The sequence below is a fragment of the Ursus maritimus genome, unplaced genomic scaffold (genome assembly GCF_017311325.1).
Source record: "Ursus maritimus isolate PB19 unplaced genomic scaffold, ASM1731132v1 scaffold_10, whole genome shotgun sequence".
Taxonomy (NCBI): Eukaryota; Metazoa; Chordata; class Mammalia; order Carnivora; family Ursidae; genus Ursus; species Ursus maritimus.
The window spans coordinates 76,087,637-76,106,163 of record NW_024423344.1 but is presented as its reverse complement, the minus strand read 5'-3'; the positions used below and the strand labels follow the sequence as shown (position 1 = coordinate 76,106,163).

General features: G+C 43.6%; 1 protein-coding gene across 1 annotated transcript in view; it reads right to left on the bottom strand.

The window, feature by feature from the left end:
• Window positions 1–991: 991 nt before the first annotated feature.
• The window catches only part of MYO16 (myosin XVI), a 434,741-nt gene continuing 417,205 nt past the window's right edge, over window positions 992–18,527 (bottom strand). The window contains exon 34 of the mRNA XM_040624514.1: window positions 992–1,219. Within this exon, the coding sequence (XP_040480448.1) occupies window positions 992–1,219 (228 nt within the window). The remainder of the gene's footprint in view (window positions 1,220–18,527) is intronic.

The following is an 18,527-nucleotide window of genomic DNA, read 5'->3' as shown; positions in this document are numbered from 1 at the left end:
CAAAGGCTGGCATGAACACGAAGTTCCAAGCAGCAGGACCCCATGGTCTGACGGCACAGCTGAGGACTTCTCGACTGCCGCAGAAGCACACGGATAAACGGGGCGGTTGTGTTACGGGAGGGTGAGGAGATACAGCAGGTGAGCCATGCAGCGCGGCTCCGAGGGGACGGGCACCCTCGGATGCGGCGTCACTGCCCGGAGCAGCGCGTCTCCGAGAGCTCCTTCGGACTGGGCAGCCCTCCGAGGGGATGCTGTCACAGCGCCAGCCAGGAAGGTGAAGCCCCGCGTGCTCCACCGAGTTCCCGTAGGCGAGGGTGCCACCGGGAGCCGAGGCGTCCGCAAGGAGCAGAGACACGGCCAGGGAAGGATGTGCCTCCCCGGCCAGCGGGACGCAGACCCGGGACTCAGTCCATGCGTGCACAGGCTTGGCACTGGCGAAGCTAAAGCAATGACGTAGTCTCGAGGGGGTTAGGTCCTTTAGCTTAAAAAAAAGAAAAAATAGGGAGGAAAGAAAATTCTAGAAATGATTTTTTGTTTTAAATTTGTGTTTTGAAGGGAGCACCACCAATTGCATAAAGTTATAAAACAGGGTCAAAAACATGTAAATAATGATGAGGATTGTAATGCCAGTAAAACACACCACCTACAAAGAAATCAGACGTCGGTCGTGGAGAGTGTATTCGGGGAGAGCGGCGGGCGAACAAGAAACACCGTCCGGCACGCCCCTCCGCTGCCCCGCCGGCGCTGTCCCCGCGCTTCTGTGGTGGAGGCCGCAGGGCCCGAGGGCCCCGGGGCCTGAGAAGCAGAGCGCGCGCCACCCAAGGGCGAGGACGAACAAGCACACGCACCTGCACACGCACACACACGCGCACGCGCACACGCGGAGTCCGGCGGCCTCTGCCCGGAGCCCAGGCCGCCCTGTGTAGACGCGTGCAGGAAGCACCGGCCTGGACCGCGCAGCTCCTCCGGGGCACCCGCGGCGCGCGGCCCCTCACATGCTGGAGTCCCACAGCTCCGAGGGCAGCCGGCTGCAGGACGCCCCCTCCGGCTTCTTCCCCAGGGTGGGCTTCTTGCAGGGAGGAGGGGGAGGCGCCCTGGGCTCCGAGGGCTGCAGGAGGTGCTGCCAGTCTTCTCTCCCCTCGCACAGCTTTCGCCTCCAGTCCAGGAGCTCCTGCAGGGCCACGCTTTCGTTCTCCGAGAGCCGCAGCTGGTGGATTACCTCGGGAGGAGGGAAGGGGAGACTCTGGGGCTCTGGCTCTGGGTGCGGCGCGAGAGAGCCGCACCCGGGTGTGCCGGCGTGGCTACCAAGCCTGCAGGTGCCGCCGCAGTGGGACACCGCCCCCAATCCGGGTGGGCTGGAAAGTGGCGCACAGAGCAAAGGGTGGAGGACAGAGACACTGGCCACGGAGACAAGCCTCCAGGTGATTCCAGAAGCGGGCACATGGCTGTGTGCCCTCTGCCCTCTATTAGGACATACATTCTTAGGACCTCTCATACTTTTTCCTCATTTATCACAACTGTGAGGCTGTTTGTCATAGAGGTTTTTGGGTTTCTCAAGTTTGGCCCGATTCTAGGGTCCTCTGTGCGGTACTAGTCAACAGCCCTTAAGGGAGCATGAGGGACTCCCGACCACCATGGGCCCACCCAGGGGTGGGGCTACTCCAGAGGGCCCATCCCCGGCAGGGTTAACAGAGAACCACACTCACACAGACCCGGTTTCCCAGAGGTAGGTGAGGACAAGGACAGCCCACTCTGCAGTACGAGCCGAGTCATCTGCACTTGAAAACACCTGCAGCCTTACCGGCCGCCCGCACGTGCTCTGGTTTGTGGCGGCAAATCAAAACAGGGGTCTCAGCCAGCAGCTGGGTGCTCTCTGACCTTGTGCCCGCAGAGACAGAACTTTAGGGGACATTTGCAGGGGAGCATCGTGGCGTGCAATTGTACGGGCTTCTTCCTCTCGCTTCCTTAGGCTACCGTTTTTCTGGCCATCCTAAAGCGAGTGTGCGGGGCATCACAGCGGGAATACTGGGGAGAATTCAGAAGAGACGAGACGTCCCAACCCACTTCTGAAGTACCTATGGCTTTGTTCTGAGACCCCTTCCAGCCACCCCATCAAATGAACGAGAAGAAATGAAAGCAGGGCGCAGCGGTTGGCTCCTACGTGAAAGCAGTCACTCGAAGGCAGCAAGGCTCATCAGTGGCCCAGTTCTAGAACCAACACCCTAACCCAGACACCCGAGCCAACCGTCTACCCGTGGAAGAAGACCTTAAAGCTAGAATCCACGAATGGGCAGAATGTGGAGACGGGGGTAAACCGCAGAAGCCGGGAAGCCTATCTGCAGTTCATAGCTGGATTTCTGGAGCCGGCTGCTAGCAAAAGGGGGTCCCCTAAACTGAATGTACAGACAACGAGAAAAAAACCGTAAGTGTGGAAAACAGGCCTGTGACTGTCCTGTCCTGAAGGCACCTCCAGGAATCCGTGCCGACGCAGCATGCCCCCCGAGAGGGGCTGTTTCTCCCGTGTCCGGGACTGCACCAGAAGGACCTGGAAACGAGGCCTCCCCCGGCTGGGAAGGCTCCTGTGGAAGCCAGGCCGACTCTATGCTCAGGGAAGTGAGCCAAGAAAGGAGGGTGTCACATATATTTTTGTAATAAACACTTTAGAGTGCTAACTAGGTCCCAGGTACTTCTCGAAGCGCCTCAGAGGCATGAGCTCAGCGGTCCCCCTGTGCGCTCCCTCAGCACCGCCAGCTCGCCTTTAGCAGCTGAGGGTCCTGGGGCCGAAGGACGTCACATGGAAAATGCTGGAACCACCAGTCAGGCTCCGGAGGCTGTCTTCTGAAGTATTTCTCTACACAGCTGTCCAGGAGCCGATATGTGCTAAGGCCCAGCGTCCCTAAGCCACGCTGTTCCCTCTCCCTACGTGGGATTCCGCGGAGTCCGGATGCCTCCTTCACTGCTCATCTTAGCTCCTCTATTTTCTCGTGTGCACTTGGCGATTACTTTTAGCTGCAATCTCGATCAGTACGGATAGCGAGCACCCATATATACGTTCCTTGGCCCACGTTCAGCACATAGTAGCAATCTGCGAAAAATACTGTCACAGGATTTATTCTTATGAGAGAGTATGTAATCGATGGAAGAATATTTTACCATCTCAGCTGATTTTTCCCCCAACTTCCTTGAGATATCATTTTTGTTAAGTCAGATCTAATCTAATCACATTGATCTAATTAGAAACAAAACAAGAAACCCCTTCACATCTGCATAGCGTTTGGTAGGTCATGACAGGTCACTGCTCCCAGTGTAAAGATGAAAAAAAAAGAGAAACAAATTATCAAAATCATACATTTAGACCATCGGATAGCTCTGGCAAACTGAAACCTGGGGAAACTAAAATTCTGGGTGGGGAGAATCTCTCTGAACAGATAATTACCAGCTGTTTTTGTTTTTTTTTTCCCCCTCTCCTGGGACATTCGCCTATTCTGGGTTCTTCTGTGGGTCTAGAAAGCCCTTTCTAGAAGAAAGAGAAACCGTACAATATGTCGCAGCTGTAGGAGATCAGAGACACAAATTGGGAATTGGAGGACCCTCAAATGAGGGCCATTTTCCCCAAGAGACATTTGTAAGTTCTCCAGCTGCATGCATGAGCGGTGCCCCGGGCTAAAAGCTTACAAGAAGCAGAGTGAAATCTACAATGTTTGAGGTGCCTCAGAAGCAAAAAAATAAGATGGGGGAGCAGACGGGGAGGTCATAGTTTCAAGCACCTGACTAGTCTCTAGTCTTCAAGATTTGCAGATCTTGCACCTGATTAGGGCCCGGCCTGGAGAGCGGGGCCAGGACCTCTGAAATGCACAGCTGCCGCGTCTGCACTCTTCCGGAGCTCAGGAACAAAAGGACCAACAGGCCCGCCCGAGCAGAGGGAGAGAGGAGGCGGGCTGGGTCTGCAGCATGGCTCAGTCTGTGATTGGACTGAGGACGTCCTCCCTTGCCACTGCGTCCTTATCGGATGGTGGCTTCTCTCTGGTGGAGAGCACTCTTTGCAGCACCTACAGCTCGTTTACCCACAGCGCTTCCTGTGCGATCAGAAATCACTGCAGAGAGACAAGGAAATTCACTAAAAATGGAAGGATAACACAGATTCACAGATGACCCGGATTTAGGGCGAGTTGATAAAGACTAAAATATCTGTGGTGAAATGCTTAGGAGAGAGGAAATGACGGACAAGCAGAAGAGACAGCGGAACAGAAACACATAAAAGGAATTCCAGAAGGAAAAGATACACAAGGAATGTGACAAGGCGGTCCTCAAAGAGATAAGTTTCTGAAACTTGCAAAGGGCACCAATACACACACTCACGAGGTGTGGCAAACCACAGAGAAGGGAAACACACACACAGGCCACCGCCAACAGCAAGAGAGCACAAGGCGGGGCCTGGTAAAACAAAGACAAAGGAAAAAGCTTTAAAATCCAAAGGAAAAAGCCACATTCCCTTCAGAGGAACAACCATGAGAAGGAAAGCTGACTTCTTAAGCAGAAGCCAGATAGCGAATCACAGAGCAAAGTACTGGGAAAGTAATTCAACCTAAAATTCTCTCAATAAAAAGACCCCTCAAAAGGTGAGATAAAGATACTTTTTGACAATAAAAAGGAGGAAATTTGCCATCAGAAGTCTCCTTTTTTTTTTTTTTTAAGGTGAAGGAAAATGATCCCGGATGGAAAAAATTGCAACTTAAGGGAGATTTAAGGACACCGGAATTCAACCCATGGGTAAGTAGAAGTTAGGTGCTTGGGATGTGTTATAGACGATAGATTATCTGTGGGACCCGAATGCGCGCCAGTGATAACCTGCAAAAGCAGGAGGGGTTACACGGAGTCTAGAGGGTCTGGGTTCTAGCAGTATGAGGAAAATGGCCAAAGGCGCAAACATCCCGTAAGATGCAGGAAGTCAAAAATGCGTGCTTTCTTCTCTAGTGAAACTATAGAACTCACGGGGAGAGAATGTATAATTAGCAAGTTATATACAGAAAAATGGGAAATAATAACTATTCCATTAATCTAAAAGAAAACAAGAAGGATATAAAAATAATATGCAAATGGAGGCCAGGTCTAACAAGAGAGAGTAAAGCATAAAAACTAGACCAGCAGAACCCATGTCTCCACCCTGCAGCTGGCGTTGCTCTTCCAAGGCCGGTGGCAGGCGCTGTATTTCTGTTCCTGCCAGGGCATCGGAGGGCTGTACAACTCTGTCCTCACAGCAAGCACGGAGCACGTCCATTCCGCGTCTTTTCTCAATCCTAGACGCTTTTCAGCGGCCCTTCATAATGACCAAAACTATACGCGAGGTGTGACCGTCTGCCAAGGGCTTCCTAACAGGAACACGTTGTTAGAGCCACTCCACGGCTGCCGGTCTGACGGAGGCTGGTGGGGAGGGCTTTTGACAGAAAATGTCCCAAATCCCCTGAGTTACTGCTTCACTATTTGGAGAAAAAAAACAAAACAAAACAACAACTGCTCTCCACCCTTTCAAAGCTTCTCAGTGTTTACTAAACTTACCTGAATTCCCAAGTACACTATAAAAGGTGAAACCTCTATACCCAAACCATTAGAAAGCATTTTCTTAATGAGGATATTGATGTCTTGAATAATGTAGTGAGTAAAGAAGAGCACCATGTTTGAATCAACCAGGAGCTTTCTATGCTTCCTTGATAAGCACAAATTTGACTGATGTTTGCAATAGTCAAGTAATGCTCAGAATAAACCCCTTCCCGGGAGATCCCATGGAACCGTATCGTCTGTGATGGAGAGTAATAGGTATTGAGCAAAATCTAATAGGTGCATAAGGATAGTTGCCAGAATGGTATAAATGAGATGGTAACATACTAACACTGTTGATCTTCCTTTAAGAAAGAAAAGAGAAGAATTTTCACAGGTTATTCCTTAAATGAAGGTAAACATTCTGTGTAAGGCTACGTGCTAGGTCACCACTTGCAACATAATGACGTTTAAAGGGCATTTAAAAATTATGATCCGTGAGACAGTAAATAGAAGATCAGAAGATGAAAACTGTGCCCTGATGAACGATGTTAAATCTGCTTTATTTAAATTGATTGAATTTATTAGATGATGAGGCACAAAAATCACATTTGTCACAGGTAGTAAAAGAGCTTTAATATTTTACAGCAGCAGACAAGTGCAACTATGGATATTATTTAAATGATGGTCAAGTAAAATACAAGCACTGCAAAGTATTCACAATGTTACCCAACGCTATAAAAACATCTGAATCAGTTTTTCTCCGTTCTTTAAATTTCTTTTTTTTTTAAGATTTTATTAATTTTTGGACAGAGAGAGACATAGCGAGAGAGGGAACACAAGCAGGGGGAGTGGGAGAGGAAGAAGCAGTCTCCCTGGGGAGGAGCCCGATGCAGGCTGGATCCCAGGATCCCGAGATCATGCCCTGAGCTGAAGGCAGATACTTAACAACTGAGCCACCCAGGCGTCCCTCCATTCTTTAAATTTCATGTCCTATTGGTGAGAACAAAAACCCTCACAGCTTCCTCTATCATCATTTCATGTTTCAAGATAAATTAAGTATGATCATCAAAAAGGTAATAATGATTTTTTAACAAAAATTTTGGTTTTGGAAACAGACCTGTAACTACAGACAACACACTCCTGGTCACCAGAGGGGAGGTGGGTGGGGGATGAAAGAAATACGGGATGGGGACTAAGGAGTGCACTTATCATGACGAAAAAGAAATTTTAAGTTTAGTTTTGGTATTGAAAGGGAAACATTTCTTTTCAGAAAGAGAGGAACTGATGCTGGGGATCAGGGATACAGCTGGCAATGAGCAGCTAGAGTCTGCTGGCTTCACCGCCCCCCTCGTTTATCCCGACTTCTTTGTTGGCTACAGGGTGCCATATTGGGGTCTTCTAACTCGAAGCTTGTTTACCATTGCTTCAAAGACTTATATCCATCCCATGTCACTTCAGACAGCTAGTCACTTATTTTCTTTTCAGGCGTGTTTTATATTATAGTGTCTGGACACAAAACCATTATCAGAAGCAAAAAGCAAGTGTTATGACTGGGAATGTAAAAATTGTCCTATACTATGAGCCCTTGGGTGTCCACACTGTCCCATCCCTGTGCTCCAGGACTATGACAAATAGCCTTCTCTAAAGGAACTCTAAGTATGCAAGACACACAACTGTCGTAACTTGTTGCACATGGCGTAGAGATGGAGAAGAAGTCTTTTAAAGCCTTTCCCCCCCATTTACCTGGGAAACGGGGCTCATAGAGGAGTGTCTGGAGAACTTCACAGAGGAGGTATCATTTGAGCTGCCTGTTGAAAAATGAGGTTGCCACGGGTTGGAAAGGGGGAAGGAAGAGGTGAGAAGAGGCGTTTCCACAGGACTTGAATGTAGACAAGTGCCAAGAGTGACACTGGACTTCATCCTTTCACAAAGCGTCACCGGTCCATGAGCGCTCTGGGGCTCGCTGGAGCAGAGGCAGCATGGTTGAAAACATAGCCCCTAGAACTCGAGCCCTGGACTGGAGTCCTCCATTTGCCACTTAGGGACTGTCTGGTGACCAAGCCCATTCGCTTCCTCATCTGTAAAGTGGGCTCACAGTAACAGTCCACCTCAACAAAACGGCTGACGATTTACAGGGGTAACGTGTGCGGGCTGCTGAGTGCCTTAAAAAAGTAGCCAGTGCTCTATAAATGTGGGGTCTTATGAGTCTGTCACTGTTAGCTCTTGGACTTGAGAAAATCCCTAAACATGGCTCAATAATGGTTATCCTGATGAGTCAACCAGATAAAAGCACTTCTCACAGTTTAGGGCGCTACAGAAATATAACATAGTCTCTTGCTTATCGACAGCAAGCTCTCAACATACGGAGCAACACACACACAGATACTTTAAAACTAAGGAAAGTTACACAGGAAGAAAGGAAAGGTCCAGAGTTTCTTTGAACTTCAGGAGCAAGATAAACAGATTTTAGTGAATAATTGAAACAACTGTTCAATGTAATGTTTCTGAAATTGGGATTTGTGTGTGTAATCTCTGGGGTCTTCCAGTTCTTTGGATCATCTAATATTTTTTTGCATTTTTCTTTTCATGATAGTTTTTCAAAAGTATTAAAATCATGCTTTGGATCATTTGAATACCTGCTTTTTAAGCTAGTGCTCAGCAAGACTCTATTCCCGAACTTCGTGTTTTATTTACAAGCAGGATGACCCACGGAATATTGCCGATACCGTTGCAGACGAATGAGAAAAGGGTAGATGGGTTTAATAGGCGAATAGCGCATTCTCCTCCGAGAAGGGGCTACGTGATACCACAGCCTGGGTGAGATTAACAGTTCCCAGCAGTTCAAGCCAAGAGAAGTGGTAGAGGCTTGGGTTCACCAAGGGCACAAGATGGTAGAAATGGACCCAAGTTCATGGAATCAGAGTCAGGACCACCTTTACTTTGTCGTCAGTAATTTTATCCCAGCTAAACAAAATCATACCTAGCACGAATGTTGGAAACTTTAACTTTTTTCTTTTTAGGTTTTTGTCATACTGAATTTGTAAATTTGTTTTGGTTTTACGAATGTAATGGGAGGTGAAAGGATACAGAGACCTTATGTAAAACTGTGTGTCTACACTTAATTACCACTACAATAAATTAACTTAAGAAATGCTCAGGGTTAAGGGGAATTTTGTTTCCATTTAAAAATAGTCACACAGAGGCGCCTGGGTGGCTCAGTTGGTTAAGCTTCTGCCTTCAGCTCAGGTCATGATCTCAGGGTCCTGGGATCGAGTCCCGTGTCAGGCTCCTGGGATTGAGTCCCGTGTCAGGCTCCCTGCTCAGTGGGGAGTCTGCCTCTCCCTCTCCTGCTCCCCCAGCTCTCAAATAAATAAACAATATCATAAAATAAAATAAATAAAATAAAATAAAATAAAATAAAATAAAATAAAAGTTGATCCATGTGGATAAAAATCCCTGAAGGTGGAATGTGTTGCTTGCTCAGACCAGGGCTGTCCTTTCGAGTCCAAAGTCAGTAAATTAATCTCTACTCAGCAGTGGGCACCCAGTGCACTTGGAGAGCTTAACCAGAGGTGGTGCTTGAATGCCCGGGGGCATGCTGGAGAGAGGGGAGAAAGTTGATCACACTCGTCAACCTAGAAAGAATTGGCTGAAAATTTAAGCGAACAGCCCTTGACTTGGGCAGTCTGAATTGTGACTTGGGAGTCGGATTCAGGTCGGAAGCTGACTCCTGTGTTCTGAGGAAGACAGGGCAGAGTCATAAAGACAAAGGCCACGAGGGCTGTTCTCAGTGAGGTCCTCCATATAAAACAGGTTGAGACTAGCTTAACTGGGGTTGGTTGGGTTCAGATACAAACTAGGGATATAGAAAGTTTCAAAAGTTGGTTCCTTTCGAAGCGAAGAAGACAAAGGACTCAGGTGTCCTGGTGAGAAAGGACTCAAGTCCAGGCAGAGGGCTTGCAGCGGGCAGAAAGTTCCCGGCTCCTCCCAGGAGAATGTTCATGAACTCCTCCTCCGTTATGGCCTCCCAATGCTATTTTAAAAGAGACTCTTTCACTGGGTTTGCTTGCTCTGTGTAGAAATCTCCTCTTACACAGTACATTAGATTTTCTCTTTTCAAAAAAATAAACTTAGGGGCATTGGGCACCTCACTGCCATCAAGGACAGGGAAGGAAAGGGAGAGAGTGCCTTCAAGGAATGCCAGACCGACCCTGAGCAATTCTTACACTTGAGATGTAGTTCTCGTGTCACAGATTCAGATAAGGCCCTTTCAAACACCATAAAACCCTGGGAACTTATTAAAAATGCTCTGTTGCCCTGAAATCACATCAGATGTGGGTGGTCCCAGACCCATTAGTTACCCTGAATTCAGACAGGCCTAGATGGCTTTGAATGGCTAGGGTGTGGGGCCACTGAAAGACAGTGGGACAGTCACCCCAGACTTCGAGGTGGCCAATGAGTACAAGGCCTCAGAAGATCAAACAAGCTTATCCTATGCAGTGGTCTGAATGCTTGTGTTCCCCCAAAATTCGTCTGTGGGAATCCTCACCCCCAGTGTGGTGCCATCTGCGGTTGGGGCCTTTGGTAGGTGATTCGGTCCTGAGGGTGGAGCCCCTGAGAATGGGATTAGTGCTTTTATAAAAGAGATCTCACGGAGCTCCCTCAGCCCTTCTGCCTGGGAGAACACAGACAGAAGTCTGCAACCCAGAAGAGACCTGTCCCCTGACCGTGCCAGCACCCCAGTCTTGGACTCCTCGCCTCCAGAACCCCGAGAAAGACATATCTGCTGTCGATAAGCCACCCAGTGTGTGGCATTGTGTTACAGCAGCCTGGACGGACTAAGACGCCCTGTGCCCAGAATTATTATCTTTGGACGGCACGGGGGAAACAGTGATCCTACAGGTACAAACCCCAGGCTTCTTGAAAAGGGTGCAGACCATCTGTCAGCTGAAGAGCCTTAGAAAGCAATATCCATGGAGGATCTAATAATATACCTGGAAATTATTCTGTGTTTTTTATTTTTAAATTTGACATTCGAAAGAAGTATGAAAGCTTCAAAGCTTAGGAGCCACTTGGCGATTTGGTATGGGAAAGCAGAAAGTTACAGTTTATGGGGAGCTGGGACCATCGGACCCCTGAAGGGATCTGACAGATGGAGGCACTGCTCGGCCCCTTGAGGCCAGGCGGCATCATTGGAGTCACCCCCACGTGCGCGGCATGGATGCGGGCAGGTGGCATCTGCAATCTACAACCTTCTGTCAGTTCAGGCCACCTCAAACCTATAGCCTCACGTTCTCCTTTCTGCTCTCAAGGGAAGATCACGGAAGGGGAAGCCACGCCATCCACACTCAATAAACAGGTGCCTCGGAACGCCCCGTTCAAGCTCCCAGTAGGTGTGAGCAGACCCTTGAACGAGCATGATCCAGACAGTTTCCCGTGGGATGGAATTCTCATCCTCAAACAGCATCCCCTCCTTTCAGTGGGGTCTTAACAAGAAGATTACTGCATCGATACAGTAATCCCGAGAAAATAGAGCCACTTAGAACACTGGCTATTATTACCTCAACAACTCACTATGGGGGTTTTCCAAAAAAAAAAAAAAAAAAAGAGGTTTTATTCTGTGTTTGAGAAAATCTTGCTGTTTTGATAGTTAGAAGTTGAAGACATGAATCTAAAGTCCATTTCCCCACCTGGACTTGCAAAGTATTTTGTGCCTTCTAATGTCCGGAGGCATCAGGCAGACGTGAAGACAGAAGTCCACAAAGGGATTTAAACACTGCGTTCACATTAATTTGCTCACTTTCCGGGTCCAAAATCCACTGAATCCCTCACAACCCAGAGGAAAACACAACGTGATGTAAAGCCTTCATGAGGTTTATTACTTATGTATCTTTTTATTAATTTTCCATAGTTTTCTATGGTGTCATTAGAGTTCTACGAGATGAACTAATTAAAAAATGAGATAAATTTCTTTACTTCCCGTGGATACGCATTTCTGTGAATAATATTAATACATGTAAATTAATAATTTGCTGCTGATTTTTACCTTAAGTCTTTCCCTTCCAGGATAAAAATAGACTTTGTTAAATAATTCATATGTAAAATCATGTTGCTGTTCATTTGTCACAGAGTTGATTTTTCTATTGACTATTCACCCAAAGGTGAAAAGAGGCTTTTACTGACATTTATGGAAATCAAAAGAAGGAAGCTTCTTGGCTGACTGAATAGTGAACATTACTGTTTCAAATGCAAATCCCATTTCTACTTGATGCTAACAAGATGTTGGAGGGAAAAAAAAACCACTTTAAAAAGTGAAATTCGAAAATCACAGTTTGTAAAGTCAAAGTCTACCTCAATAGAGCCTAAATAAGTGGAATAAAGTAACATGTGATTCAAAAAAAAATCTTTGATTAAAGGGTTGTGTATTTTCATACTTCTAAAAAAATTTAAGAAAATGATCTGAATGTGAAAACAGAATTTCTGCTTTAGGCAAAGAGAGTTGTTCCTTTCTAATTCAGAAATAGCTATTTATATAGTGATTCAATTACCTTCATCTTGCTGTTTTGTTTCTTTTGTTGCCATTTTGTTTCCTTTATTCCCAAAGGGTTAAATAAAGGGAAAAATAGCTCTTCAAAGGCACTTTACAAATTCTATCGTAAACAAGCGTAGCTCTATCTGGACACCGGGCAGTGAAGAGGGGGAAAGAGGGTTTTAGCTTTTTACCTTATCTGTACAGTTCGATTTCTTAAAAAAGATAGTAACCCTTCTTAACTTTCATAAGTAATGTTATATTGGAACACATTTAATATCATTTAAATGGACATTTATTTGCATTTTGTGGCTGATTTTAGGTTAATAGCTTTGAATAAAAATGGACTCTAATGAGTGAATGTGTATTTCTTCCTATTAATGGAAGTTATCAAATAGAAATTTATGATTGTACTATCCATCATGCAATGTAATTAATTCGTGACACTTCGGGATATGGATTTTATAAGAGTTCTGGTCTTTTACCTCAATTCATTTAAGAAAACATGGCAGTATCAGTATAGTGACTAGACTGCAAGAAAAATTGATTACATATATTTAGTGTATGTTTATAGTAACAACATATTATAGTGATGGGGTTCAAATCTATGGAATATATAGAAAAACATAAATCTCTTATATTGGAAATACAGAAAGTAATAGCACTACGATTTCTTTTAAAACATTTTTCTTGGGATCTTATAGGAGACTCACTGCAAACACCAGGAGGTATTATTGAGGACAATTAACCTACCAGATTTTCTCTCTCCAAAGAGAAGATCGATTCATATAATGCATGTGTTCAAAAATCTTCCATGCGCCCACTTTGCCTGGTCTAAGCAATCAAGTCTACACACTTCAGTAGGTTACAGAAAGTCCTGCATTTTCTGGCCACACTGATTATTCCGGCTTCATTACCCTCCCTCCTCACAGACTCTCACTGTCAGTCCTAGCTGATGCAGCCACACCCAGAATTCTACTTCTCTCTGCAGCAGTCCCACTCCTGTGCTCAGACACGGATGCCTCTGAGGTTTCTGAGGGCCTCTTTCTAACATCATCTTCGTAATATTGTTTTATGTTCTGCAAGCATTTTCACATGTTACTATTCTAGTAGTTTCTCATAACCATGGGAAATAAGCAGGCTCTATATTATTAGCCTCGTTTCATAGATGCTGAAATTCATCGTTAAAGCCCAAACTCACTTGGCTAGTAAGTAAGTGGTGTAGTCAGAACACAAATTCAAGTACACTCGGTTCAGCTGACCTTCCGGGGTACTGATCAATGACTTTGGCCTCCAAGAAGTCTTCCTTGTGTGCTGATCAGTGAACACGTGGTCTTTCGGTGAATGTGATACATTGTACAGGACCATGAACCACACAGTATGACCTGCTTCCTCAAAGGGCTCCCATGCGAATTGAGCAACAAGATATAAAAGCAGAAAGAGTTAGATGAATGAAGACGCTTAAACGTCACACAACCACAAACACACCATGAGGGAATGCAGCATTAATTGACTAACACGGTATATGCATAATTATTGTTGTTGGACTACAGAGGAGACATGACTCATTTCAAGGTGATATATTGGCCAAGAAATTCATACTGGGTGTGGTATTTGATTTGGAGTAAAAGGATGCGTAGGATACAAAAAGAGGCAAGGACGTGTGGGCTGAGTTCTATAAGGCACGCTATTCATGGCAGCAAGTACTCCACAGCCTTTGAAGGTTGGAGAAGCCACGTAGAAGGATCCTTTCCCCCACTTGTTCAACTAGCCAGGATCCGCATTGCTGTGTAGGGTGCAGTCTGTCTGTTAATTTATTATTATTTCATCATATATTTTCCGGAAACAACCACAATCTGTATGTTATGGCATTAGATATAATGAAATAAGATGAGAAAAAAAATACCTTAAGAAACTAGATGTTAATAAAATAACCTAATCCAAGGAGATTTTTAAAAATCAGCTATAATTAGGAGAGGGACATAGTTTCGCAATTCCTTTGGCCGTGGAATTTACTGCACTGGGGAAAGCATTTTCTCTGGCCTCAACCTTGGTTTTTCCCTCCAAAATTTAGTTACCAGTCAAAGGCACCACTTGAGAATGGGAGGTAAGCGAGGCACTCTTTTACAATCATTAAACGCATCTAAAAGGTCCTAAAAGTATGAAAACATTTCTTAGGGTGCCCAACTTGTTATAGGGGATTAACTTTGTCCTTGAGCAAAATTAAGTCTGTTGGTTTTGAGCAATTTCTGAGAGACCATTTGTCAAGAGTTATAAGCTTTGGTTTTATATATATTTGTATATATACACCACTGATGACCACTTTGTATTAAAATGTCTAATAAGCAATACTCTAATGATTCTATCATTAGAAGATATGATTTTTGATATCTTAGATAATCTTCACTACAAAATGGAAGCTAAACTTAGATAACTAAGTACTGTAAGTAATAACGCTTAGCAGCAACACGTACAACATTAAACTACATAAATGACGAGGAGATATTAGTTAGAGGTTATAACAAGCGAACCACAAATACCACCGGCTCGGCACAAAAGTAGTACATTGTTCGTCTGAAGGCCAAAACAGGTGTTTCTGATCCGTGGATGGTCTCCTGTGTTGTCCTGAGTGTACTTTGCACCTTCTGGGCTCTTGTATCCAGCTTTCAGATGGGAAGGGACATGGAACACTAGGCAAAAGGGGGTTTGTACGGGCCAAGCTTGGAAGGGGATCAGCTCACTATGGTTCCCGTCCCGCTGAGTAGGTATCAGCTACAGGACTGCTCTGCACCATGAGGGAAGCTGGGAAACATAGTTAGCTGTGTGTCTAAGAAGAGATGGATTTGATGGGCATAGCGCAGTCACTGTGACTCTGGGGTCCATTACAGTGTCTTTAAGACATAGTCATGGCAAATCACGCCGGTACAAATGCTAGACAACATAGGGAAAGGGAAAACAGATACCAGGAAGGACTGGGAAGGCAACACATGAGAGCAAATCTTTTTAATCAAGACTTCTTTCCAAAAATAGATAATAAAAATCACCTGGAAGTGTATAAAATTAATTTGAATCCACTTGGGCTTCAAAATCTAGGCTTTTTATATCATTGACTTCATGACACTTCTTCCCAATATCACAGTTCAGCTGTTCTAGAACCATTTCTGACAGAGTCAGGAATACGAAATGACAGTTTCAAATAATAATGTAATCAGAGAAATCAGAAAAGAATCCTGACTTCGAGGTCTACTAAGGTCATAAAATAAATTCTTCTTCTTTTATTTTGTGTAAAATAAATCTTTTCACCACAAATAACTCATTACAATCTCAGCACAATGGAAAACTCTCCGTTCCTCCAGCCAGAATTGTGCATTCAAAAACATCAGGCCACACTGGTGTCCAGACCACCACAGCTACCCAGTCAGGGAACACGCAGCCTAGCTTCCCAGCTGCCTCTCTTCCTGTTCTCTATCTTGAGCAAGCATAGAGCTCTATTTGTCTATATTTTCCACTTACAGAAAAGGCAAACAATTACCCTTCACTTATATTCAGAGCGGACCAGAGTTTCCAAACCTGGCAAATGGTTTTAAAGAAAGACAGAATAATACAGTCATAATTAGTATTTTACATTTAGCCTCTTGCTATCATTTATAATGTAGAAGTCTCACTTTTCTAGAATTGACACTTATACCGAATGCTAATTTCAATTTCTCTTCATTTAAACATCCAGTAATACATGGAGTTAATGCCCCATTGGCCGCACTGGCCACCTTGCAACGCAGGTGTGGTGCTGTCTCAGGGCCTTTGCTGTCCCCCCAACTGGAATGCTCTCCCCTGACATCAGCAGGGCTCATTCCCTGACTTCCTTCCTCTGTCTTTGCTCAATGAAGCTTCTGTTGACACTCTTTCTTAAACTTGCTACTCAATCCAACCTCCCTCCACACCCACTCTTGTCACTCCCAGGTCTGCTTATCCTGATTACTTTTCTTACTATGTTTTATTTCCTTTTAGTATATTACACATTTACTAAAAAATTGTTTATTGTTTGCTTTCCAATGCTAGAATTTAAGTCCCACGAGGGCAAGGATGTTCATTTTGTAGACCAAGGTGCCTAGATCTGTGCCTGGCACAAGTGGTCTGCACAGAGTATTTGTTGAATGAATGAATGAATGAATGAACCTCTGAAAATTCAATTCTGTGCAATTCACTTTCTTAGAAATCAAAACATTATGCTATTAATGCTTTAAGTTGTTTTATACATTGTACATAAATATATGCATATAATTGTACAGAGTTGTATACATTAAAAGCATACTGTTTTATATATAAAACATATAAAAGCACATTGTTTTTTATAGGCAATGTAAGGGATGTTCCAGAGCCTTTTTTGTTGTATGTGACTTTCACATAACATGCCAACTTTAGACCCTAATCGCCAAATAAAATGTGACTTTAATATCCTCCAACTGGTAATGCAACTGCCTGGGATTCTATTAACAAGTTTATTGGTACATTTTTAACATGAGGCTAAATTTAAATATTTGAATAAATTTAGGAAATATTCTACCAATTTGTTTTTCTTAATTCATCTGAGCTGCTACCAGATGACAATTACACTGAGTTGGCAATTTATTGAGTGCTTTGTGTGTGGAAGGCAGAACTGATTAAGATGCATTCAGTGTATTCTCTATATGCTCAAAAGTCTACAGGGTCTGCACACACATAATTATAATACAGAAAAATAGGTTCTGAAAGGAGATATGCATTATAGAATTACAGGAACCAATTTACAAAGGCAACTAACTACTTTGCTTAGAAGGGATGCTCAAGGAAGACCATCAAGAGGAAAGTAATATTAAAGAAGAGTCTAGATTAGAGACAAATGCAGAAAACAGTCCGTTTCAGGCAATGCTCAGTTGGAAGTATACACTATTCTCAAAAATAAAGTACAGGTAGCTTGAACTCATAAATGTGAAAAAACAACCAACCAACAACCAACCAACAACCCCAAAACCCTAAACTTCAAAGTGTGTATGTATATATATATATATATAGAGAGAGAGAGAGAGAGAGAGAGAGATATCTTCATGACAGCAGGGTAGAAAGATCTTTTTTTTTCCTTTTTGATAAGAAAGGTTTTTTTTAAATAGTACAAAAAAATACAACCTGTAAAGATGAGGGTTAATCAATCTGATTAATTATAAATTATAAAATTTATATATTTTATATATATAAAATTTATAAATTATAAATTTCTGTGTGATAAATACATCAACTGGGCCACAATGAAATAAGTCTACTGCAGCCTATTTCCCTCAGTAACTATAACTGTACTTTGGACAAAATACACATCTATCTGAGGACCAGAAAAGTAAACAAAAACAAGTGAACTGTGGGGGGAAATGAAAACTTGGAGAATAAAGGCAGAAGAAAGACACACTCAGATTAAGGAAAACTGGGAGCATTCTTCGATCAGCTGTGAATGATCTGCTAAAGGACATGGTAGTAGAAGGAAACTCGGAGCTTCGGGATTGAAGGAGAGCTGCAGAATGGTAAGTACTGGGATAATAAAAAGGAGATTTTCTCCACTGAAGTTATCTAAAACATGCATGACATTTGAAGGCAAAAGTTACAGCATTGCCTGGGAGAAGATACTCAATGTATGTAAATGTGATGTATGGGACAACTATAAAATAGAGGTAACATATGGGACAACCATAAAGAATGTAGATGTAATATATCTGCAACTGTGTAGATGTATGTGGTGACTATCAAGTAAAGGTCAGTAAAAGGTTAAAAGGAACAATATGGTTGACTGCAAATAGACGGCAAGTTAGGTGTGTATATATTACAACTGCTAAATCAGCTATGAAAAAAATACATATGAAGACATATAGTTGAAATACCAACAGATATATTAAAATAGAGTACTAAAAATATTCAAATAATCCAAAAGAAAGCATCATTGGGAAACTGGTGGTGGTGAGAAACAGAATAAGAGAAAATGGACAGACATAAAGCCAATCACATCAATAATTACATTAAATGTAAATGGTCTGAACACACCAATTAAAATACAAAGACTATCAGATTGGATAAAAATAAACACGACTCATCCATATTTTGTCACAAGTTAAATACAGAGACATAATTAGGTTGAAAGTAAAGAAATGGATTTTCTTTGGGATGGGGAGGGGATGAAAACACTCTAAAATTAGATTGTGGTAATAGTTACACAACCCTAAGGACTTACTAAAGAATCCTGAATCATATATTTTATAAGGTGTGAATTGTATGGTGAGTGAATTAAATCTTAATAAAGCTGTTTAAAAATAATTAAATGGTTGGAAAAAACATACCTTGCTGACAATGACCAAAAGAATGATGAGGTGGCTATGTTAATTTCAGACAAAGTAGACCTCAGAAAAAGGAATATCATCAGAAATAAAAAAGAAAAAAATGC